This window comes from Sus scrofa, chromosome 3, assembly GCF_000003025.6.
Source record: "Sus scrofa isolate TJ Tabasco breed Duroc chromosome 3, Sscrofa11.1, whole genome shotgun sequence".
Taxonomy (NCBI): domain Eukaryota; kingdom Metazoa; phylum Chordata; class Mammalia; order Artiodactyla; family Suidae; genus Sus; species Sus scrofa.
This window is the reverse complement of record NC_010445.4, coordinates 111,383,710-111,408,933: the sequence shown is the minus strand read 5'-3', so window position 1 is coordinate 111,408,933 and position 25,224 is coordinate 111,383,710. Positions and strand designations below refer to the sequence as shown.

General features: G+C 45.9%; 1 protein-coding gene across 5 annotated transcripts in view; it reads right to left on the bottom strand.

Moving 5' to 3' along the window:
• Positions 1 to 25,224, bottom strand: part of RBKS (ribokinase) — a 97,416-nt gene that overhangs the window by 17,240 nt on the left and 54,952 nt on the right. For 3 of the 5 annotated variants that reach the window (XM_021085801.1, XM_021085802.1, NM_001315776.1), the window contains 1 exon segment: positions 21,824 to 22,012. In XM_021085801.1, the coding sequence (XP_020941460.1) occupies positions 21,824 to 22,012 (189 nt within the window). 5 annotated transcript variants of the gene reach the window in all.

The following is a 25,224-nucleotide window of genomic DNA, read 5'->3' as shown; positions in this document are numbered from 1 at the left end:
CCCAAGCTGCCGAGGGACCCTCGCAGTTAAAGTCCTTGCATTCCTCCCCGATGTGTTAACGCATTCCATCTGACAAGCAGATACCACTTTCCTTTCTTTTCAAAACCTCTCCCTACCCAAAGCAAGGCAGAGCCCAGCGGACCTGAATTCCTCAGCCAGGCTCAAGGTTTGCATCCAGGGAAAAGGCAAATGGGACGACACGGGACTAAATCCCCAGTCAACGGATCATTTCTTCACACACACACACATACACACACACGATTATTGCAAGGGGCTCAGGGAAGGGACAAGAGAACAGTGCAGATCCACCAGGGTCCCTGCTACCTCCCCCCCCCGGCCCCCGCCGCTGTGCAGGCAGGGCCGCTGAGGTGGCGCTCAGGCGCTGAGCTGCTGAGGTGGCTTACCCTCAAGCGAGCCTGGTGCACGTCCTGCTTTGCTCTTGCTTCCAAGTTCCAAGAAAGGGCTTCTACCTTGTTCCTGTGCAGGAGATTGCGGCACGACCATCTGGTTGGCCCTGGGGGGTAGAAGTCATTCTTTGTCCTTAAAGGGTGACTCATGGATCGGCAGGAGACACGGGGTCATGAAGCCAGGGGAAGGGGCATGGAGGGAACACACAGCTGGTATTCAGTTCTGCCTTCTCCCCTTTTGTTCGCCGTGTCACCTGTCAGGATGGTCAGCCGTCCATGAAGCCCCTCCGTACACAGCTGGGGAAAATGTTTTTCTCGCGTGGGTAGATGTGTTCTCCTCTGGGACAAGGCAGTAGATGGTGTGGACTCAGACGGACCTGACTTTAAGCCCCGATTGCACCATCTCGGCAAGTGACTCAACCTCTCTGGTGACTATTTACCTGTGACGTGGGAATCGACCCCATAGGGCTGCTCTGAGTACGGAATTGGGTAATGTACGTGAAAAGGCCCAGCACACGCCTGCAGCAGAGCAGGTGGCGGCAAAGATGGGGACGACTGAATGGTTTATTCTCAGAGACCCCTTAACCGCCTGCCCCATGGTCACCATCCCGCGGATCCTCGGGCCAGGGGTTTGTGCTGTGCTGTGCTGGCTTTGTGTTCCCAGCTCAGAGGAGCAGAGGGACGCTCTCACAGTCAGGAAGGCAGGAGGGGCAGAAGCGTGTCCTGGAGCTCTTGATTACAGGGAGGCCAGGCTCCAGAGCATCCCAGCACTCTGACCATCTGTCGGTGCTGGCTGGGGTCTCTGAAATGCATTTCTCTGTGTGGGCAGGGGAGATACTTTATGAGACCTTGAGAGGGTCTGTGAGCAGGAGAGTAAAGAAATGTAAAGGGAAGAGTACCAAGGTCATTGCAAGACCAGGGAACCCGGTAAATCTCCTGCTTTCATTTGGGTGGAGGGACAGAGGGAGAGGTTTCTGGAGACGTCTGAGCTGGGAAGGGCCGGCCGACAGCCCGGGCAGGAGGTGACCTGCTGGCAGGGAAGGCTGTGTGCCTCCCTTTGCGCTGCTGTTTTCCATCACAGCACCGGCCACCGGACAGAGGGCTCCTTCATTCTTGGGTATGGGGGAGGATGCAGATCTGTCCAATTAAAGTTTCATCGGAGGGCAATTAGGAAAAAAAAAAAATCTCTTAAAAGGCTCCTTAGGACGGGTGGGTGGTGAGTAATGAAAAAACGGTGTTTGAGCAACACCAAAATTGGGCCTCTTGCCACAGGGAACTGCCAGTGGCCCCATCGGGGTCTTCGGTGCATTAAGAAGCCCTAAGCAGCGACCTCCAAAGTGCCAGGCTCACTAGGCAGGTGTTGGTAGCTCCCTGCTCTCTTTCCACTGAGCCAGAAATTCCTACATCTCCCAGCCAGTTCCCTTCCTGTTTACCTCAATCTCCGTCGCCTTGGCCACCAGTGAGCAGCGGGCAACCCCCAAACCCTGGAGCGAGGATCTGAACAAGGAGATTAGAGCTGGCCCGGCCCGGCCTGTCTGCCCACGGCAGGAAAGGGCAAAGGTTCTTTCCTGGGCAGACAAAACGGAGCAGTCTGTCTGATAAACACTGCAGGAGATAGATGCTGCTTACACAAGAGCCCTGTTTTCACAGCTCGAATCTGAGGATTTCTATCTTCTCTTATCAGCGAGTATTCACATCATAAGAATGAGATCATACCCTTTCTAACCTCAACCTTCCAACTTCCGTGACCAGATCAGTTTAGGAGCATCTTGGTGGACAGTGGGAATCCAGTTTTCTTATCATTATTGTGTAAGTGCTGCTGCTTGTTATTCTAAATAAATCAGGAGGGAACATGGACTAATCATTATGTCATAAATGTCCATGACTTTGCCTTCAACTATTAGCCGTCTTAATTTACTACAATTAAATTTCAATGATTCGAGGGAGATAGTCTACTTTTTAAATACCCTGATTAAAAGAAAGCAAATAGTTTCTGCCTTAAAATATTTCAAATGATCATTGTTTCATATTGATCAAGTGTGAGACCACATGTAGCAGAATTTTGATGCGATTTTTTAGTAGAACACAATTTATCAACAATCTGACTTAAAAAAAAAAGCTTGATTGAGATAGAATTCACATACCAAATAACCTGCTCATTTAAAGTATACAATTCAATGTGCTTTAATATATTCAAAGGGCTGAGCAACCACCACCTCAGTCTCATTTTAGGAAATTTCATCCCCCACAAAAGAAACCTTGGACCCATTAACTGAGTCACTCCTCATTCTTTCCTACTCCCCCCAGGCATAGGAACCACTAATACACTTTCTGTCCTTATAGATTTATTAAATAGGCACAAATTTTGAGCAAAATCATTTCTTATTCTGCTTGTTTGTCTTTTTTTGGGGGGGTGCACCCATGGCCTAGGGAGGTTCCCAGGCTAGGGGTGGAATCGGAGCTGTAGCCTCCGGCCTACACCACAGCCACAGCAATCCCAGATCCCAGCCACATCTGCAAACTACACCACAGCTCATGGCAAGGCTGGATCCTTAACCCACTGAGCGAGGCCAGGGTTTGAACCTGTGACCTCATGGATGCCAGTCAGATTCATTTCCGCTGAGCCACGACAGGAACTCCTTCTATTCTAATTTCATAATTAACCAACAGCTTATTTTCCCATAATTAACCAATAATTTAGTCACAATTTACCCATGAGATTCATATCGAATCTCTGGGTTTTAGCTGCCGTTTTGTGTGAGAAGTGACGTTGATGTCGGCCCAGTGGGAACCGTTCTGTGGTACTAACACTGCATTCCCAATAAGCACCAAGGCAACAGATTTAGCTTCCTTCCTGCCCAGATATGTTCCCTCAACAGTCTGTAAAGTTTTAAAGTTAAATTATACATGCACCGGCAGCTTGGTGTTTAAGAATTCCTATGGCAAAGTTGTTTATAAAGGCTAACCCTAACCTCCAAGGGAAAAGTCCAACCACATTCTTCTCACGCACAGACACACTGACTGGTCTGTTTTAAAATCTTGGTTTCCATCGATCGGATTTGCTCGAGGGATTTTCTTTTTGGTCCTCTCTGCAATGACTAGTTATGCGGCAATGGACACTTCGCTTCCTTCCTGAGGTCATGACTCCCTGGCACAAGGCTGAAGTGAGGAGGTGCAGACCCTTTCACTGCCAGCGTGAGACAAGTTCTGGGCATGAGAGTGTAGTGCCCACACCCACGGTCCATCCTTTGTGACCATCACTCAGCTTTCCATTGAAGAGAACATGTCTGAAAATGAATCTATTTTTCAAGTCTCTAGTGGTCACTAGTCAGGCAGTGGTCTTCTGAACACCAAATACATGGGTGGGCTGAAATGGCAGGATTTTATTTCATTTTTTAAAATATTTATGTTTATACATTTCTTTTCTTTCTTTCTTTTTTTTTTTTTTTTTTTTGCTTTTTAGGGCTGCACCTGCAGCATATGGAAGTTCCCAGGCTAGGGGTCTAATCGGAGCTACAGCTGCTGGCCTGCAGCACAGCCACAGCAACAGAATGGCAGGATTTTAGATACATTCACCAAGGTGATGAATCAGTCATTATATAGACAATAAGGTGGATCTGGCCAAGGGAATGATAAATCCAGGCCTTTCCTAAGTTCTTGGCCCCGACATAAAGCTCAGACTACCAGCATCCTGCCTGCATGACACCACTTTCACTTTTCATAGGACTTTCTGGTTTATAGAGCATATTTGTAGACGTGATTCACTTTGAATCTCCTTCCAGTTTTGTGTGGTAAGCAGAGCGGGTCTTTCATTTTCCAGATGAGAAAGCGAGTATGAGAACTTGCTCAGGGTCAGCTGGCTAGGTGGCAGTACTGGGCTGTCTCAGTGGAAGGCCAGTCTCTGTGACAGCAGCCCCCTGGAGGGAGGCCACACGTGAACACCGACTTGGCTCAAAAAGAAAGTCGTTCTTTAAAACCCGGCAGCACATCTTTGAATATCCTCAACGGAGGCAATATGTCATCTTCTAAGTCAGTCTCAACCTAGAGTGTGCGTCAGAATTGCCTGGAGGGCTTGTGAAAATGCAGATTCTGGGCCCCGACCCCAAAGGTTCTGATCCAGGAAATCTGGGGCGGGCCCACGGTGCGTGTTTCTAGTGGGTTCCTGTTTCTAGTGGGTTCCGAGGACCACACCCTGAGAATGACTATCCCAAGGAATTTATTTCTGGAAAGAGTGAATCATTTAAATCCACGTCTAGTGATTAAGGTGGGGGAATCAAGCTAGGGCATTCCACCAGTGGCCAAAAACAATGCGCAACCGTAAAGAACAATACCGGCTCTGAGGGAAGTCTGAACGCAGAGCGCCAGAAAGCTGCTGAGTAATGGCATTTTGACCGGACTAACCTCTCTGGATGCGTGCTAAAGAATTCTTCTCTTAAGCGTTTAGGAAAACCTCACACAGTCCTACATGCCTGAGACGTTCCTTATCAACCTTTTATTTTCCAGCTTCAGAAAAACCAAAGAAACCATGGAAATGACACCCACATTAGAGAGAATCAATATCAAGAATTAATCGCTGTTTGCGGCAGCCGCAACTCAACAGGCTGGTAGCGCAGAGTCCTTTCTATGCTGCAAACCCGATGGTTGTGGAAGATGAGGGGAAAACTTTGCCTCTTGCCACCCTGACTCTTCCGTTGAGATTGGAATGGCAGAAATGCAAAGAGCTCATTTTGAATGCCAAAGATAAACATGCAATATCTTATGGGGGAAAAACATTCTAGCAGGAAAGAAAACTGAACCACATTAGGTACTGAAGCGGGGAGTCAATCCTTCATGTCACGGTAGGGGAAAAAAAGAGGTAGAGGCTGGCTTAAATATTGGTTCTAATTTTATTTTCAATTCTACATTACATTAAACTCTCCTTGTACTCCTCTTTAATTTACACCAACTGCTGACACAAATTGGTGTGCCTTCTCGTCTTTGACATCAGTATTTCTCTTGAATTATGCATTTCCATCTGGAAGGAGGTTTATGGGGATAAAGCCTTCTTTCATTTAGATGGATAAGAACAGAGAGGGATCAATGGGGGGGGGTCAAATGCAAAATCAAAGTAAGTGGGACAATAGATGTTCAAGGCAGCGTCTCCCTGCCCCAAAGGATTGTAAGTGGTATTGCAGGATGACTCTGGTCTTTCCATTTTCAGCATATTGATTAAAATTCAACTACTGGAGAACAAGGAAAAATTGTACCAACCTTCATTCCAGAACGGCCAGATTCTTCACTTATTGGTACCTTATTTACTAACCATTTATAAGAGTACGATGATCAGAATAACTGCATCACTTTGATTGGATCTAAAATTGAGTCGAAGGCAAAAGAAACCCCCAGCCCGACGCCCTGTGTTTCCCCCATCCCGACCTCCCACGTGAGTGTACTTAGCTGTGCTGTTCTCCCTTAGGGGTCAGCACCATGAGCTGGTCTGGCTCCATAAGTGGGGACAAGTCCCTGGTCTAAGTCAGCCAGTGGTCCACACGGACAGATCGTTTGCTGGCTCCATCTGGGTCATGACTCAGCGTCTCAGAGTCCATTCTCAGTTTCTGATGTTTGATGGGTCCTGGGCTGGCCAGTCACACCAGTATTAAAATGGACATTTTGATGGAGCTGTTTTGAGCTAGCTTTCTCCTATAAGCAATCCGTAGCCATCTCTGAAAACCCTCCATTTTCAATTGTTACCCATCACCCACTCCATCCTGGGAAGCTCTTTGCTTTGTATGTGGCTTGATGGTTAGAAAGGAGGAGATGGGAGTTCCCTGGTGGCTCAGCGGGTTAAGCATCTGGCATTGTCACTGCTGTGGCTCGGGTCAAAAAAATAAAGAAAAGAGAATTTTATGTTTTAGTGATAATAATTTCATGTGAAAAATGTTCCTGAAGCAGTGCGGTCACATGAAAACAGCTCGATCCTAAGTTCTCTGGCTGAAAATGGCTCTGTCCAGCAGCCATGTCCTTATGTCACGTCCTCTCCAGTACAGCCCTGGTTTGACAGTGGCCAGCCTGCCTGAAGAACCTGTGAGGGTCTACGGTCAACCTGGGGTCTGGCCCTGCTCTGGCAGCCTAGGAGTGGGCAGGCCACGGGCCCTGGCCCCTCTTCAGGGGCAGGGCTGGGCAGTACTCACTGCCCTCTGTCACGGCCCTCACTGCTCTTCTGTCTGCCTGGCCACACAGAATGGCCCGGGGAGACTTAAAACTGGTTAAATACCTCATTCTGCCCCAAATGTTTGTGGTGTATTAATTTATTCTACAATTTAAAGAATTCCATTATGAATGAAAGAGAAATAGAATCCCGAGTATGAGCTAAAACTGGAATTAAAAAGGCCCATTCTTCCGGCACTATTAATGGACGCTTTGTTTATAAATAACGTTATATATTGGTGAATAAATGGCACTTAAAACTCAAATGTCTGTTAGTGATTCACAGGGTTCCGAAGACTGCCCTTCCCTTCTGTGGTCAGCGATCTTTTTTCTCTGTGACTCCACTATTCTAGACAGAAAACAGTTAAGCCAATATGATTTAGTACCTCACAAAAGATGCCGCTAAAACATTTTCTGCCAAATGTTCATCTTTGAAACAGCTGCTTTTTTATTTCCGCGAGAGGTACTTGAAATAAGATCATTGTTCTCTGTGAAAACTGCAGGCTAAATAACATAGGGCTATCAGATTATTAAATAGCAAAGGCATCTGATAACATTAGCACCAACCACAGGTCCCGCTTCTGCTGATGCACAACGTTTTGAGTAATTAGTCATTGCACAATATTGTATTTATATCCTTTTTTTGCTTGAGCTGTTAGGCCACAAAATCAGCAGGCAGTTGCTGTTATAAAAGGGTTCTCTGGGTTATTTTTAAAGTTTCTGCTTCCTTACAGTTGCTGTTTCACTCTTGGGTCTGGGGCCAGGTCTACACTGGGAAAACGAGGGCAGGAACTGAGCAATTGTTCTGCGAATCTAACTGCTGAAAGCTGGTGTGGATGTGGGTGCCTGGGCTGGAATATCTGGTGTTTTTTGTCCACACAACCCCAATCCGTCACATACTGGCTGACTCGTCCCTTCATTGGGGGACAGCGTGTGGTTTCACGAAGGCTGTGTTTCTCTCAGGGGTAAGCCAGTGTCTAGAGCACAGGCCACAGTGGGGGATATCTGAACTAGCATTATGTGGCAAGAGTTTCCTTCAAATGTTATTTACTTTAAATGAAGGATAAGTTTCTGCTCCAGATGTTTCTCTGCGGCAGAGATGAGTGATTTCCCTGGAATGGGGGTGGCAGGCAGCAGGCACGCCCCATCGAAGGGCACGCAGGAGTCACCAGAGCATTGCATTTCATTTTCTTTTTTGGTAAATGACACAGGTGTCTTCCTGTGCCATCTGCAGAGAATCACTGATGATATGAACTGCTTCTCATGGGAGCAGGTCTTAGCTCTTAGGTGAGTCAGGGCTCCAAGAAATGCTGAGAACCATGGAGGCCGCTCGGATGATCTATTTGTTTTGACTGTGAAATAAACATCTTAGTTCTCCCCTCATTTTTTTTTTTTTTTTTTTTAAGGAAGTGAATTGCTGTTATGTTCTCTGAATTCTTTTTTTTTTTTTTTTTTTTGTCTTTTTGCTATTTCTTTGGGCCGCTCCCGCGGCATATGGAGGTTCCCAGGCTAGGGGTCGAATCGGAGCTGTAGCCACCGGCCTACGCCAGAGCCACAGCAACGCAGGATCCGAGCCGCGTCTGTAACCTACACCACAGGTCACGGCAACGCCGGATCGTTAACCCACTGAGCAAGGGCAGGGACCGAACCCGCAACCTCATGGTTCCTAGTCGGATTCGTTAACCACTGTGCCACGACGGGAACTCCCTGTCCTCTGAAATCTTAACCCACTTCTCCACATCCCCATTGGCCTAGTCCAGGCTGTCATAATCTCTCAGATCAATGCAACAGTCCTTGCCTCCAGTATGGTAAGCTCCAATTTATTCGCCACACAGCAGCCACTGTTCGTCTTTTTATAAAGTACAAATCTCATCAAATCTCTCCCTTCTTAACCTCTGTCAGTGGCTCCCCAGTGCCCGCAGGAGAAAGTGCAGATGCCTGTGGCGAGCGAAGCCCTCGCGACCCATCTGTGTTGCAGCTTTACCTCCTGACACTGAGCTCTGCTCCTGTGCATGATGCTCTTTCCAATGAGAACGACATGAAAAGGCAGAAACAGGACCTGGTCTCTGGCCTTTTCATGAGCTGCTGCCTCTGCCTGGGTTCTTCTTCACCAGGGTGAAGCCTCACCTTCAACTCACCCCCTCTCCTGGCCTCTCCATGCTGGTTCCCTGGGCTCTGGGGCCAGGCCGGCCGCTCAGCTCCACTCCCACGGCTCCTCACCACCACGGCACTGCTCATTCTTTTTTTTTTTTGTCTTTCCAGGGCCACACCTGCGGCATATGGAGGTTCCCAGGCTAGGGGTCTAATCGGAGCTGTAGCTGCCAGCCTACACCAGAGCCACAGCAACGCGGGATCTGAGCCGAGTCTGCAACCTACACCACCGCTCACGGCAACGTCGGATCATTAACCCACTGAGCAAGGCTAGGGATCGAACCCGCAACCTCATGGTTCCTAGTCGGATTCGTTTCTGCTGCGCCACGACGGGGACTCGGGCACTGCTCATTCAGACTGTGTGGGGGCTACGGGCCCTTCCAGACCGAAGCTCTTTGTGGCCAGGGTCTGTCTTGTGACACCAGTGTGTTGCTACGACACCAGCCCACATAGAAAATTCAAGTCAAACAGAACAAATGAGCGCACGGCGGGGCGGACCCCACTCCATTTTGCTATCACTGCCCACCGGGGTCTTAAAGGACTGTTTTCAATTCTGGGGGGCACCTTTGTTTTCCCAACCCTGGAACTATGAGGATGCTTCAAGAATAAAGTGCCAGGCAGCCCCAGGACCCTGACCATGAAGAAACCCTATTTTGGCTTCTCTCTCTAGTAGTTTTAAAAGACGTGAGGAATAGAAAAGAGAAGGTCTAAGATAGTTCCAGAGCAGAAGGTTGAGAAAACAGAGGAGAGGCGATAAGAAAAAGCGAATGGTCGAGAACTTTGCAGAATTGAGGAAAAACACAGATGCTGAGATTCAAGAAGAACAGAGTCGTGAGCCGGGTAAAGAGGAAGAAGTTCTTATTCACTGGACTTCCTGCAGTAAAACTGTAGAAGGGCGAAGGTCAAGAGAAATTCTTATAAAACAATACTATTATTCTGTCCAAATGTGTTTCCAATTAGATTCCCCCAGGCTAAACCTAAAAGTTAACTAAAAGAGGGGATTTTCCCAACGGGGAACAGGACAGTCACAGGGAAGTTCCCTAGCAAAGGTGACCCTGGCCTTGTCTTTTCCCAGTTTTGGTTTGTTTTGACCAGAATGGGAAAGGATGGGAACCCTTCAGTTTCTAGAGAATCTTTCAGGGGCATGTAATTCACCTGACCCTGGACCCTGCTAACCCCAAGTCAGATCGCTTTTTCAGGGCTTGTCCCAGATGACAGTGTGCCCTTGGGAGCAGGAGGAGCAAAGTGAGAAGAGTGACTAGTTACCCCTTTAAAATCTGTCCCACTGAACACATTTACTCAGCCACAAACACACGGCGCTCCTGCCACTCACAGGTTACTTACATGGAGTGCGAGCTAGTGACAGTGAAAATACACGAAGTCAGCACACGACTGGCCTCACACGCACATACCCAGACGTTCACACAGAGGACACACAGTGGTTCCCAGGCTGTGACCCGCACAGCTGTTACTCATGTCTGGGTCCACCTCTGTCGGCAGCAGTGAGCACCGAGGGCGATGGGCACGCTCCAGCTCCCTGGGCTCTATAGTTGGCTCCGAATGGTTTTTTCACCTCCGTATCCCGCCAGGCCTGCCCAAGAAACATCTTCACACAATAGACACCATGAGGAGACCTGCGGTACAGTCCTGGCCACCCGGCCCTGAGAACACTCCTGAGCTATTTCCTGTCCCTTCAGTTAGGCACCTTCTAGGCCACAGAACACTCTCGATCTAGATTTAGATTTTGCTCTCTGGACTCTCGCTTTTTTTCTCTGCATCCTCCGTCCACTTCCAAGCCTCCCTTCTCCCCTGATGTTGCTCTTTTTTCAGTCTCTGGTGGCGTGAGTTGTGCAGCAGGGCCGGGGATCCCAGGTCCCCTTGGGGGCCCCTAAGATGTCCAGCACTAGGCAGATGTACATCAAGTCCAGTTCTGGCCATGGGACGGTACTTTAGGAAAACGGAAAAAACAGCCTGGTATCTGGCCCTGGTTCAGTTCGTCCAAGTGAAGATGACATTTCGGGTAAGCAGTTACAATTCGATTTTTAGAGCCCTGGCTTTTCAATGGATCACATGCAGGCTTTAGAAAGATAATTTAAAATATTTAATTCTGCCTGATTAGCTCGTAAATGAGCTGATCTGCTGATGAGGAAGTAATGTAATAGAGGTAATCTGGCCCCCTGGCCTGACAGATGTCTTGTGCCTTGTCGATCAGTCTCTTTAGCAATTACCTCGTCCTCTGGCCTTTATTTTTTTTTTTTTTCTTTGCATAGTCAGTGGACTTCTTTTTGTCATCTTCATCTTCTCTGGCTGCCAGAGTCAGCAGAGTTTGCACAGACCTCATGCCCACGTACTGGTATCATTCCCAAGGTTAAGATGCCTATTTCAGAGCCGCATTTGAATATGCATTTTCTTTATTCTATGATGCCAATTTCAGGGATGTCCTTTACCCTATGTAACTTTTTTTTTTTTTTTTTGTAGGGTGGGGGGAGGCTGGCCTTTCCATGACGGCAGGTACAACAATCTAAGAATATGTTTTAAAATGGGAAACTGGGTAATTTTTATTTACACATCATTTTTTTAAAGAAGCATTTGTATCTGAGATTGATTCTTTCCCCAGGCATATTCAACGCGACATTGAAGGAATATAAGGAATCCTGTAGATCTTCCAGTGCCTGAGAAAACACTGGGGCTCAGTGACGTCAAGTGACTCTTAAACTCACACTAGTTACTTTCCCAGAAGGAACTGGAAATCTTTTGCTATTTCAGGAGGGCCTGTTGTTATATGCCAAGCATTGTGTCAGGCATTAGGGTTGCCCAAAAAGAACTTTGAGGATGGATAGGAGTTTGCTGGGCAGAGAAGGAGGAGTGTTTTGTCTTTCCTTAAACTGTAGAACTAGTTTGGGAAAATTCAAAGAGAAGAATTATGTTGTCCTTGGCTTCTCTAGTTAGCACCTTAGGCCCTTACTTAAAGAAGTTTAATGAAAAGATGTTTTGGTTACAGGCTCTCGGGGTGGTGTACCTCTCCTCCAGGTTTGATCATTCACTGACAAGAATGAGCGGAAGTGATCTGTGCCTGCACCTTTGATATCTGGATGGTACTGTCCTGCTACATGCCATCTATGCAGTCCAGCTCCGTGCCCTGCAGAGGAAGATGCTGGAGTTGAATGGCACTGGGACCTGGGTTTCTCTCCAGGAATTCACTACCCTGTGCAATGGTGAGCGATGTGAGCTCCTGGTACGTGCTACCTGGTAATCTACCCCCGTGCCAAATGATCCAGGCAAAGTGAACACTGAGACACTTAGGGGCCTACTGATGAGTGCTGGCATGTCCTGAGTCAGGCACCGCTCCTAGGGCTATACACGGATTATTGTCTTTAAGAGAGGCTGCACTGTGCTGCACAGAGCAGGCCGTGCTGTTGCGAGATCCGGAAGCTTCTGAAGGTCTAGAGAAATGGAGCAATTACAGAAGCCTATATCATGATAAGTGACAAGGAGTCAGTGCTAGGATGCCAAAGAAGAGAGAGTGGAGGCTCGGCAGACTGCTACCAAATCAAGAGCCAGCAGGATACGTTAGGGAGCGCATGGATGTTAGAGCTGGGCAGCCAGAGAGGCCTAGAATCAATTCCTGGCTCTGCCACCTTACCAGCTGCACGAGTCTGGGCAGGCTGTTTATCTCTGGGAGCATACCTTCCTCCTCTCTAAAGTGGGCATGAGTTCATCGTGCAGGGCTCTTCTGAGTGTGTGACAAAATGTATCGAGTGCAGCACAGGGTCTGGCTTGGAGTAGTCCCCTGCTTTTCATGATTACACAAAGGGTCCTCATGTCCCTGAGAACCTATAAGAATCAAGGACTCAGAAGTCGAAGACGCCTCACAGATCACCCACTCCAGACACATCACGTTTGGATGCACAACCTGGGCCCCAAACAAATGATCATGTGCCCAAAGCTGGCTGCTAGTTACCGGCTAAACCAGGATTAGAACCCAGGACATCATCTGCCCTTAGCCCCTGGGACCATGATTACTACTGAACCATATGCAAAACTCTTGAGATATTTCACCAAAAAAGGTGATTTAGGTTGATCCTGCTAGTTTGCTTCAGCTCATTTTCTCCTCCCAGAGCAGCTGAGTTTTCGGCATTCTCTTTAGGTCACTTCTGAAGCTCATTTGCTTTCCTGTGAGCATCAGTCTACTCAGGCCACCATAAGAAACACCACAGACCAAGGGGCTGAAATGTGCTCACATCACCTCTCTGAGGACACACACAGAGAAAGGGAGCTTCTGGAGCCTCTTCTTATAAGGACACTAATCCTATGGGATTAGGGCTCCATCCTTAGAATCTCATTTAATCTTAATTACCTCCTTATATGCCCTATCTCCAAATAGTTACTTTTGGGGGTTAGAGCTTCCATATACATTTTGGAGAGAACACAATTCAGTCCAAAGCTTGTCTTACATACGTTCCTCCATCCCTCATAAGCCCTTCCATTCAAGTCTGTTACAAATAGGAGGTAGGTTAACCAAGAAGTAAACAAATGATTAAGTGCCTCAGCATGAGGCATCTCCGATGGCCTGGCCCCTTTTATATCTCCTTCGGGTCATCCAAAGACCAAGAAATGTGGCAAAACCAAAGTCTGATTCATTCTGTTTGTTATCACTAGCGAGCATGAGGGTTGAAGAGTTAAACTGAGATATATAGGCAGACGCAAGAAAACTTGAATGTGAGTGAAGTTTCTCTAAAGATCTGCCATGCATTTGAATGATGAATAGAAACAGTGCAGCTTTGACATTTATTCTGATATTTCCAAAGGAAACTGTATAAAATAACATGTTTTTGAGGGAAATTGTTTCTTAAGAAAGATGAAGAAAAAAAACTATCCCAAGTGTGTAGCAAGATATCCAGACTTGAGGAGGCTCAAGTGCTGTGGATGTCAAGGCCATGCTGACCTCTTTCTTTGGCCTCAGGACGACCCATTCAGAGGTCGTCCTAAGTCAAAGGGCTGCTCAGCCCACAGATACAGAGATGTGGGGATGTTGCGAGGTTCTTTATGAGACCAAGAGTGAACTGCAGCCACTGTGGCTCCTTTGAGAGACGAACGCCTAGTTTGCTTTTTGAGAAATGGTATCACTATTTTACTAGATGTGGCTCCAGTAGTTTTTTGCTGTGTCCCAAAGTCATATTTACTCCAAATTTTAAAGTAATACATGAAAAATACAGGTTTATGGAAAAAAACACAAACAATAAAGAAAAACTTGGAGTAGAACATAGAGGTCCTCCTTCATCACGTCTTCCGATCCCCCCAACTATTCCTCTTCCTAGGAGTAATGGCAAACAGTTTGGTGTTGTTTTTACTTTGAATTATACTTTTACTTTTAGATAGTTGAGTTATTTTAAAATCAGTGGCACCATTCTATTATTATTTGACCTTCTCCTACGGATGATAATGTAGACCTGTCTGATTGGTTTTTTTTTTTTTTTTGGTTATGACAACCAACCTGAAATAAACATTCTTATACGAACATTTATATATGTGAATACTTCTGTAGGATAGATTCTTAGAAGGAGATATACTGGTCAAAGGAAGACATTTTAAAAACCGGTATTGTCAGATGGCCCTCCAAAAACATTCTCTGAATTTAGACTCCCCCCAGAATTCCATGAGAGCATGTGTTTTCCAATTTATTTGGACTTTGACATTATCAGTCTTTATTTTTCGCGGACCTGATGGGCAATAAAGGTCATCTGTTATCTTGAATTGCACATTTCTGATTGCTTGCGGGGTTAAACACTGTCTCATCTCTTTATTTGTTTGTTTTCAGTGAGTTGCCTATTTTATTATTAATTATTCATTATTTTTAAAAGTTTGATTTTTTTAAGTTGTAGAGCCTTCTTCTAATTACACAAATTAACCCTCTGCTGTGGCAATTATTCAAGTTTGCTGTTAACAAGTATTCAAAAGTATAGATATTCAAAATTATGCATAGAAAAATCTGGATGGATTTACACTAAAATGTTAACTGTGGTCACATCTAAGTGGTAGAATTGTGAAGATATGACTTTCTTTTTTACACCTTTCTGTTTTGTCTGCTCTTTTCTCCCTTGAACCCTTCGTATGTGTTAATTTCATGAGTAGAACATGAAAAAAATAAAAATTAGGGGGGTAAAGGTGATGAAGTCTCTCAAAGCAATTCTAAAGGAGCATTTCCCAAGGTACTTTGAGTATTGGCAGCATTAATAGATAATTCTCTTAAGGTCAAAATTTGAAGGAAACAGTAGTCACTTCTTAGATAATGAATTCTATGACAGTTAAAATTAGCCTTATTATTATTATTTTATAATTAGCTCCTCAGCACCCAAGGTTCTATCCTTCTTTGCCCACAGTATTTTATGGCCCAATCCTTTCTCAACTACTGCTGTCAACAGTGAGGGGCACTCAAACATCTTGCCTGTAACAGAAGTTTCTGGATAGAAATGTGCAAAGTCTCTATTCAACGACAAAATGGCTACCACAAAGACCCCTCAGAAACTCTAGCAATTATGAGCAAAGGCAAAATGTATGATTATCAGAAAGGAGGTGGGAGAAGGAAAGAGTGGTTTTCTGGGGAAACACAGTTTAAGGAGTGTCACAAAGACTACCACGGGCAGAGTCAGGCAAGAACTAGTGAGTGCTTGGTCCTCTCAGCAAGACCATGGCTCAGCCTGAAACAGTACTTGAGTTTGCCGGAGTTGAGAGACACCACTTGAGAGCGCAGAAATTCAGTGGCTCTAGTTACATCTCACAAAATCTGTTGGGCTTTCCACTGGCCAGGGGCTGGGGGTGGGAAGAGGGTATAGGTTGGGGAAGTCACACCAAGATGGAAGTAACACGGCCCTTCAGATGTTGGATTTTCAAAGACTGAACTGTCGTTCTGGATGGTCCCTTGGAATTGGATTAATGGGAGCCCATCCTTGAGAGCAGCCTGGCTGGATGAAGGCCAGACCCCAGGATGAGGGGAACATGCCAAGGAGAGATTACCTTGGAAAGCTGTGGGTAACCTATCAGGCCCAGCAATCACCCCACCCTCTTGAGTGCCGCCATGCCAACATTAATGGAAACTATTCCACTTCGTACTGGCGCAATCTCTGGCACCTCCCAACAAGTGTGAGTACTCTAGGACTCAAATGTAATGGCTAGAAAGAAAGAGGAGGAGGGACTAGGAAAGATGAACCCCCACGCTCCGGCTTTTGATTCCTCTCAGCTTACTTACATACGCTGACTTATGATAATTTATTACAAAGCAGGTGGTCCTTGAGAAGACAGATTTAGCCTATGAGCTGAATTCTTGAAATTAAGAGTCTCTTGGAGTTCCCTGGTGGCTCATTTTCCATAGATTTAGCTGCTCTGGATATGGTAAAGGATCCAGTGTTGTCAATGCTCAACTGCTGCTGTGGTGCGGGTTCGATCCCTGGCCCAGCAACTTCCACGTGGCATGGGTGTGGCCAAAAAAAAAAGAAAGAAATTAATGAGTGTCAGTGTAAAACCAACTATAATGGAAAAAAATAAAAATCATGAAAAAAAAGAGTGTCAATGTAGATTGTAGGACTTAAACCATTTACACGTAGAAAAGCAATGTATAAATCAGGAATTTTATAGCACTTATAGGCCAAGGATAATTAATGTTACAGTATATCGTATCACACTATCACAATAATCCTAAAGTATCACCATGCTTATGTATGTGTGACGCTGACTCTGGAGTGAGGAGTATTCAGTGCAGTCAGGAACACAAGAAGGCAAAGCCCCTCACCTTCAGCTTGGAAGGACTTGAGTGAGGACACCAGCGCCATGGCATTCTGAGGCTGCGACTCAGAACACATCGCGATGGGAAAGGAGGCGCATCTGTCATGTCTTCCAAACTGAGCTGAGGACATCTGCAGCTACTGCCACCATCTCACTCTAGTACATCGGGAAAAACGGATGTAAAAATAGAAGTGATATATCCAACCATTAACACTGAGGCAAAACCCAATATAGCAGTCTGCAGAGGCACGGGCGCAGAGCGGGCGATGGCTGGTCCGAGGGCAGGCGGTCCCTGGGGACGCCGTGCCAGCTGACTCCCGAGGGTCCACCGTCCATGCATCCCTGGGTTACCGACATCCCCCAAGCCTTACTGAGGTTTGACGGGCAAATACAAATTGGACACATTTAGGCTGCACAGCATGATTTTTTGTTAAGGTGTACATCGAAGGGACGAGGAGGAGGAGGAGAAAAGCCAGAAGGTTCCAAACGGCCTGAGAGCAACTAATTCCCTCCTGACAGGAAAGTGAAGGAGCCCATTTGTTCCGGAGCAAATGGCTCCCCGGGAGTCCCTCACCTCACCGTGGGAAGCAGCTCCTCTTTACAGACGTGGGAAGAGGCTGAACGGCTGTGTGCAGAACAGGCCGGAATTTTAATCATGAGCGTGCTGGATGAGAGGACAAAGACAGCAGAAAAAAGCCGAGGGAGAGTCTACACCCAGAAAATAACTACCCTTGCTTCCTGTGTCACCTCTGTTCTGCTGGGGGCTGCCGAGCGCGCATGCGCATTCGGTAGCGCAACTAAGTGGAAAATCCTTTGTCATCAAAGTATCCATTCGTGAAGGGCCTTTTCGTTGTGGTTGTTCATCCATTGTTTTCTAAATCGAGGTGTAATACACATTCCATAAAATGCACCCTTAAAAAAGCGCACCATTGAGTGGTTTGGAGTATTTCCACAAGGTTGTGTAACCATCACCACTATCTAATTCGAGGACATTTGCATCACCCCAGAGAGGAACCCGACACCCATCGGCAGTCCCTCCCCATGCTTCCCTCTCTCCAGCCTCTGATAACTGTCAATCCGCGTTCTGTTTCTGTAGATGTACCTACACTGGATGTCTCATGTCTGTGGGAGCATACCAATGCGGTCTTTAAAGTCCGACTTCTTTCACATTTTAGTACAATGTTTTGGATGTTCAGCCAGGCTGTAGCATGCATCAGTATTCTTTTTATGGCTGAATAATATTCTATTGTAGCCTATCATATACAACCACCACAATTTGTTTATCCGTTTATCTATTGATGAAAATTTGGTTTGTTTCCAGTTTGGAGCTGGTATGAATAAGGCTGTGTGAACATGTGTGTATCAGCTTTTGTGTAACATAGGTTTTATTTCTCTCAGATATATACATGGAAGGAGAATTGGTGCATCTGTTGTGACTCTGATTTTAACTTTTTGAAGCCCTTCCAGAGTGTTTTCCAAAGTGGCCATACCATGTTACACTCCTATCAGCAGTGCTTGAAGGTTCTGATTTCTCCACATCCTAGGCAACAGTTGCTCTGTCTGTTTTTGATTATAGCCATCCTACCGGGTGTGACGTGGGATCTCATTGCGTTTTGCCATTAAAAAAAAATTCATACATATATATATACACGTATATATAGTTTAAAAAGACAAGGCTTAAAGTGTTAATGTCCCATTCCTCTCCACTCCATTTCTAGGAGGCAAATACTTTAAATTCTTTTACTAGTTTCTTTTGATATTTATCTTCTATTTCTGGTAGTATGCTTACACTGTTTTATTTATTTAATTTATTTTTTTTGGTCTTTTTGCCATTTCTTGGGCTGCTCCCGCGGCATGTAGAGGTTCCCAGGCTAGGGGTCTAATCGGGGCTGTAGCCGCCGGCCTACACCACAGCCACAGCAACTTGGGATCTGAGCCGCGTCTGCGACCTACACCACAGCTCATGGCCACGCCGGATCCTTAATCCACTGAGCAAGGCCAGGGATCGAACCCTCAACCTCATGGTTCCTAGTCGGATTCGTTAACCACTGAGCCACGATGGGAACTCCTACACTGTTGTTTTAAAAAAAATCTGTTAAAAAAATCTTATTTAGGTAGTATCTCTTAAATTCCAGTTCTTGAATTTGAGCACCTCTCTTTGTTACTGTGCGTGCACGTGCACACACACACACGCTCACTTGATCCTTCTATTTCCACGATATGATTATAATCTTTTTTTAGTGAAATCAGTAATGGGCGCTTATGTTGTTTGAGTATACATTCCTAGCCAGGTGGTCTGCAAAATGTGTATTTGCTTAATCATAACTTTTCTTAGGCTCCAGAGGACCAGAGGCAAAATTCTTTTTTTTTTAAAAACTTTCTCAGTTTTCTATATATGAATTACTCCTTCTCCCTTAAATTCTGCAAGACAGCTAAAAATCTCGGCATAGCCAAACACACTGGATATCTGGATATTCCATTCTTTCTTTTTCCTTCATTTTTGTTTCTGGGCCCCGTTCCTTCCAGAGCCTGCCGCTCTCCTGCTCTAGTCTGGACTGGCTGGGCAAGGGCTCCCTGCATAGCTATTGTCCTTCACTGCCTCTGACTTCTTACGCTGCCTGTTTCCTGGATCCCATATCTTCCTCTTAGTTTTATCCCAGTTTACAATAGCATATCTTCCTGTAGCTTCTCTATTCCTCTGTTCCTCCATTACTGTCTTCTTTTGTGCTTAGATATCTTCTAGTGAACCATTTTAATCCTCTTGTTTCTTTTGTTTTTAGTTCTTGTCTCAGTGATTGCACTGGTGATTCCAGTTAACACCTTAACTTGACCTGGTTGGGACTGATACGAACTTGATTTCAGTAGCTATGAAGTTGTTGATGGATGCTTTCGTGCTACCATGGCAGAGCTGAGTAGCTGTAATACAGCAGGTGTGCATATGGCCTTTAAAGCCTCAAGCTTTCCCATCTGGCCCGAGCTGATCCTGATCCAGGGCCCTGACCCTCCTGATCCCATTTTCTCTCCTGTCTCCAAGTAATCTGTTCTCTCTGAACTCCCACTGTTTTGCACCTTTCCCAAACCTATAAGTTAACTGCAGGGGCTCAGAAACCACATGAAAAGGCACAAAACAGTATCGAGTGTGACAAGCTCCTTGGTGCACACAGCTGTGTGTAATAAGATGCCCCAAACTATAATCCGTCACAATCTGTGAAATCTAAACCTTCAACATGAAGCTCCTCTGAGAATGATTACTACTGATTCAAATTTGAACATTTCCAAGGCTAGTTTCTCCATCATTGAATCCTATGCCCACGCACTGCCTTTCCGTGAGAGTGTTCTGGGATTGGGCACAGGTGGTTTTTCTCTGATCAGTGTCCCCTTCCCAGCCTCGGATGAGAGTTCTTTGATTTGGATTTGACACCAAGGACGGGGACATGTCCTGGGGCACAGTGTGGTCTGGGGACTGGCTGCCGGGGGCCACCACCCAGAGAGGGCGCCTTTGAGCTCAAAGCTCACCGCAAGGCAAGCAGAGCTGATAGGGAGAATGAGCGAGCGAGTCCCGATGGCATGGTCTGGCCTCTGCATTCTGCTGGGCCTTCCAACTCTCCCGATATGCGCACCCAATAAATCCCTTGTTCTGTGGAAGCAGTTTGACTGTGCTCCGGATGCTTGGGAACAAAAGGGGTTGTAATGACGCAGACTTTGAAAGCAGAGGCCAAGCCATTTCTGGGAAGCCAGGAGGCCCAACATCTTCACAAGGACCCTTCGTTGTATTTTTATTCATTTATTCATATGGCGTTGCCCATGGCATGGGGTCGTCCCACACCACAGCAGTGACCTGAGCCACAGCAATGACCATGCTGGCTCCCCAACCTCTAGGCCACTAGGGAACGCCCTTCCTTGTATTTTTAACAAGAGAAGAACAGACTTCTGCTTTAGTTCAGAACCTGGCATAGTTTTAGTCTAATGCAGGATCAATCTCAGAACGACTAATGAACCTCTCAAATTCAGGTTACTGTCCTTCTTGACAAAATAAAGACGAATGGTTTCAGAAATAACTAAATAAGATGGGAATAACACCATCAAGCACAGTTTATCAACCCCCGTTAAAGCACATTTTGAAAGGCAATCAGGATGTGATTTCATGTAGTAGGAGCATTCCTTGCACTTATCTATTTCAAAGCATATTCATATCCAAAACGTCATCAGATGCCCTGAGGCTTCTTTTTTGATAAGTGACTCACATTTTAAAGTCTTTTCCAAGCACAAAAACAAACACATTTTAGAAATAATATGCCAGTTTCTTATAAATACAAACCCTACAATTTTTATGCTTCCTCAACTCTAGTTTCTTGTGCCTGATGTTTACTTATTTTTCTAGTCTAGGCCATAAACAAATAATTTTTATTTCCCCAGCTTGAGAGGAACCCTGAGTCTTCTTCTAACTTGTTACCTCTGGTCCCTGCTCCGTGGCCACGTGACTGTCCACTGAAACTGCTTAACATAGCACCTCACACAAGGGTGTCTTGGTTTTGAACCTCCAGCTGTTCCTTCCTTGAATTAGGATTCTGAGCTAGTTTCTAAATCTGTAACATGAGGATAATTATAGCACCTACTTCGTGTGGCTGCTGTCAAGATTAAATGAGATGTATGTGAGAGGAACGCAGTAAGCACGTAGTAAATGCTGTGATTATTTCTTGGCTAGAAAAATGGGTTCTGCTAACCAGAGCTCCTTGCTATTTCATTCCACACAAGAAACCCGGTGAATTGTTTACTGTTTGTGTGGGGGTTTTTCTGGTGTTGCCGGGGGAGCTGCACCTGCAGCATGCACAAGTTCCCAGGCCAGGGACTGAACCTGTGCCCCAGCAGTGACAATGCCAGATCTTTAACCCACTGAGCCACCAGGGAACTCCTGGTTATGGTTTAAAATCCAGGCCCCACGAGGGGAGAGGCGGTCCTGGCCATCATGATACACAGGCACCTGATACATGGCTGGCACATAACAGGTATTGGATAAATGTGTGTTTAACGAATGAATGAATATAGGTAATATGGGTATAATTTTTACTGACATTCCAATCTTAGGGATGTGGAAACTGACTCAGAGAGGCTAAGTGGCGTGCGTAAAGCCCACGTGGGTCAGAGAGGGTCAGGGTACGGCTCTGCCTGCTTGTTCTTGTCTTCCACCACATTGCCTCTGAGGGCCTCTACTTCATGATCCCAAAATTCAGCTGCTGTATCTAGGTTACGAAACGGCGGCTTTCAAGGGCCAAAAAGGATTCTGAAATGGAAAAACCTACCGTAGTATCCACAGCCTTGACTTTCTCTGTGGGAATGTGTTTCGGGACGGGTTCTGTCCGCGACAGCATCACACACCCTTCAGCCCCTAGGGTGATGATCACAACGCAGCAGCCCCTCTCCAGGAGCACCTGCGCAGCCTGCCCGGCATCCTTGGGGCTGCGGACCTCAAGGCCGGTCAGAATCTCAGCCTGCAGGACGCAAAAAAGAAAAGTGTTTTTGGAAGATGCCTCCCTTCTTCTTCTTCTTCTTCTTCTTTTTTTTTTTTTTTGCTTTTTAGGGCCGCACCTGAGGCATATGGAAGTTCCCAGGCGAGGGGTCGAATTGCAGCTGTAGCTGCCGGCCTACCCCCCAGCCAAGCAATGCCAGATCTGAGCCACGTCTTTGACTTACACCACAGTTCACGGCAACGCCAGATCCTTAACCCACTGGGTGAGGCCAGGAATCGAACCTGCGTCCTCATGGATGCTAGTCAGATTCATTAACTGCTGAGCCACGACGGGAACTCCTTCCCTTCTTTTTCGTTACAACCGATGCAATGGGGAACTTTGGTGGACACTGGCTCAGGAAAATGACTAACTATGACAACAAAAACTGGCTATAAAAGACATTCTTGGGACAACTGGTGTAAGTAGAATGTGGCTTGGAAATTACATAGAATTACTGTGAATTTTCCTACGTGTGATGATGGGATGGCGGCCCCCCTCAGGAGATGTGAGCGCAGGTATTCGGGGGTGAGGAATCATGTCTGCAACTTACTCAAAAGATTCAACCCAAACAAAAATAAATACACACAGGGGAGAGGGGAAGCCAATATAGTCAAATCCGAACAGCTCTTTAGGTGGAGAGGATATGAATATTCACTGTATTGTGCATTCAGCTTTTCCTTATTTATGATGATTTTCATAATAAAGTTGGAGCAAAGAAACTTTTACAAAAGAAAGAAGGGAAGGGCACAGGGAGGAAAGTAGAAAGGAAGGGGCCACTGCCAATGATTTGGGTGTAAACCGTACCCATAAATTTCACCCCTAAATTCCCAGAGGCTTCATTCTCTGATGTGGTACTTTTAATACACTTTGACCTGAGGGCTCAGCCCTTCCTTAATTCTAGAAAAAAACAGCTTGTGGGTTTTCTTAATATCCCTTCTCTGCAGTTCCCTCCATTTTCTCCTGCCGTCCCTCTAAGTTGACAAGCTGTCCTTCGTTTCTCTAACTTCCTCTTCAATAGTTAAAACTATTTTTCTTTCTGCTATTTTTCTAGGCGAATTGAGTTTTCTACCTCTAGGTGAACTGATCTAGAACCTTTTTCAGCTCACCAATTCTTCATTCCAGTCTCATGTTTATCTTTCTAACGAGTACGGTAACATGTTTGAAATGACTGTTTCTCATTTTCAAGACTCCTAACTGGTTTGTTTTCATAGTCACATCCCGTTGTTTTGATTCTGTTTTTCTTTCGCAATGTCTTCTCCTTTTTTAGTGAATGAGAATCGTAATCCTACTTAAAGGCTTTTTGGCATTGTTTTATTATTTGCACTTCATCTTGGGCAGATTCCTCTTGAGACTGTTAACTTTGCTGCATCTCTTGCAGCACAACGTTTCTTCAGCCGCTGGCTCCCTCTGACCACGGGAGTTGGAGAGTCTGCACATTTCACTCCCATCAGGCTTATCCTGCCTTTCTAGTGGTTTCACAGCTGCACCCACTAGGTCCCTGAAGGTCTCTAACCCGGAGCCAGGTGTTAACTCGGCAAAAGGGAGATCCTGCTCTGGGGTTATATTGTTATTGGCTCTACCGCTAATCCAGGCACTAAGTCACCAGGTGGCTTGATTTCCTCCCTGATCAGAGGCAGTCCTTCCGTTCCATCTCTGTAGGTTGGGAGCCTTATATATGTTGTAGCCTCAGGCAGCAGGCACGGCAGTTTCTTCCACCTTTTTTCCTTAGCAGGGGGGCCTTCACCCAGCATCTCTGGTTTCCAGCCTGGACACTGCTCCAGTCTCCCATGAGTGGCACACCTTCAGTGCCCATTACCCACAGGAGGCAAACTTCCAACCATCTATGCCAGCTTCTGGGCCGGAAGTACAGCCCACCAAGGGCTGAAGGCGCTGTGATTCTGCTACATTTGTGATCTGAGGAGTTAGCTTGCTTTGAACTTGTGAGTATATTTTCATTGTCTCTTTTTATATTTATATATAAAGTGGTTTGTGTGTGGCATGGAGTATCTGAAAGCACGAACTTACATTGTTATCATGATTAGAAATCATCCATGAGAATGTGAAGCTTTTAGGTTTTTTTTTTCCATTATGTTCTTGAGATGAATTTACTTAAAGACCATAGTTCATTCATTTGTTCATTCATTCAGTAAGCATTTCCTAGGTGCCAACTATGTGCCAGATGATAATTTCCAAAGACAACTATCAGTATATATCACATCATACATGCTCTTTTCACACTGTGACAATGACAATCTTCTACTGAGAGGTGGGTACCAGGGTAGACCTTCCTACCTCAATCAGTAGAATGCACCAGAAGAGATGCTCTGTGACTTCCAAAGCTAAGTCATGAGCCAGCATGTCTTCTGCTGGATTCTCGTGCTCTCTCTCCCTCACTCTCTGTCAGACTAGATCTTGCTGGAACCCCAGCTCCCATACTGGCCCAGGCCGCAAGGAAAAGACAGCTGTACATGTTCTGGCCAACAGCCAACATCAGCTAGCACACATGGGAGTGCAAGAAGCTTTAGAGGATTCCAGCCCTCAGTCTTTGCATCTTCTAGCTGAGATCCCAGATATCGCAGAGGAGAAACAAGCCATGCTGTGCTCTGTCTCAGTTCCCTATGCACAGAAACCGTGACAGACGCTAAATAATTACTACTGTTGTAAGTAAATCTGGGGGTAATTTATTATGAACAATAGATAGCCACTGGGACACAGTAGCAAAGAAGAGACGTCCATGCCCTCCCGGGAGCAGACAGAGGTATGGAACAAGCACTGTGAGCTGTGATGAGTGTTTGGAGACTCAACGGAGATGCGCTGTAACTGCCTAGCAGGGAAATCTATGCCGGTTTGGCCGTTGAGGGTAATCTAACTTCTTCTTGTGAAATGGTCATTGTCTCCCCCGATTCCTTTTTCCTAGCACAATGCCCGGCCAGGGTGGTTGCTCAAAAATATTGCATAACCTACTGTGGCTTCTTATAATTAGTTTCCTTGTGGCAGTCTTCTTTCTTGTTTCCTTTATGTTCTGAGAGATGAAGTTAACAAAAAAAAGGCAGGCCCGGAAATCCCAGGAACCTTCCTTCAGCCTTTGCATCAAATGGAAAGCTGCTATTAGAGCTCATTAATTATAAACTTTCTTGCTCTGTAGGTTGTGGTGTAGAATATGTCTTGCCTCCCGGTGTTGGGGGAGAGTGCTG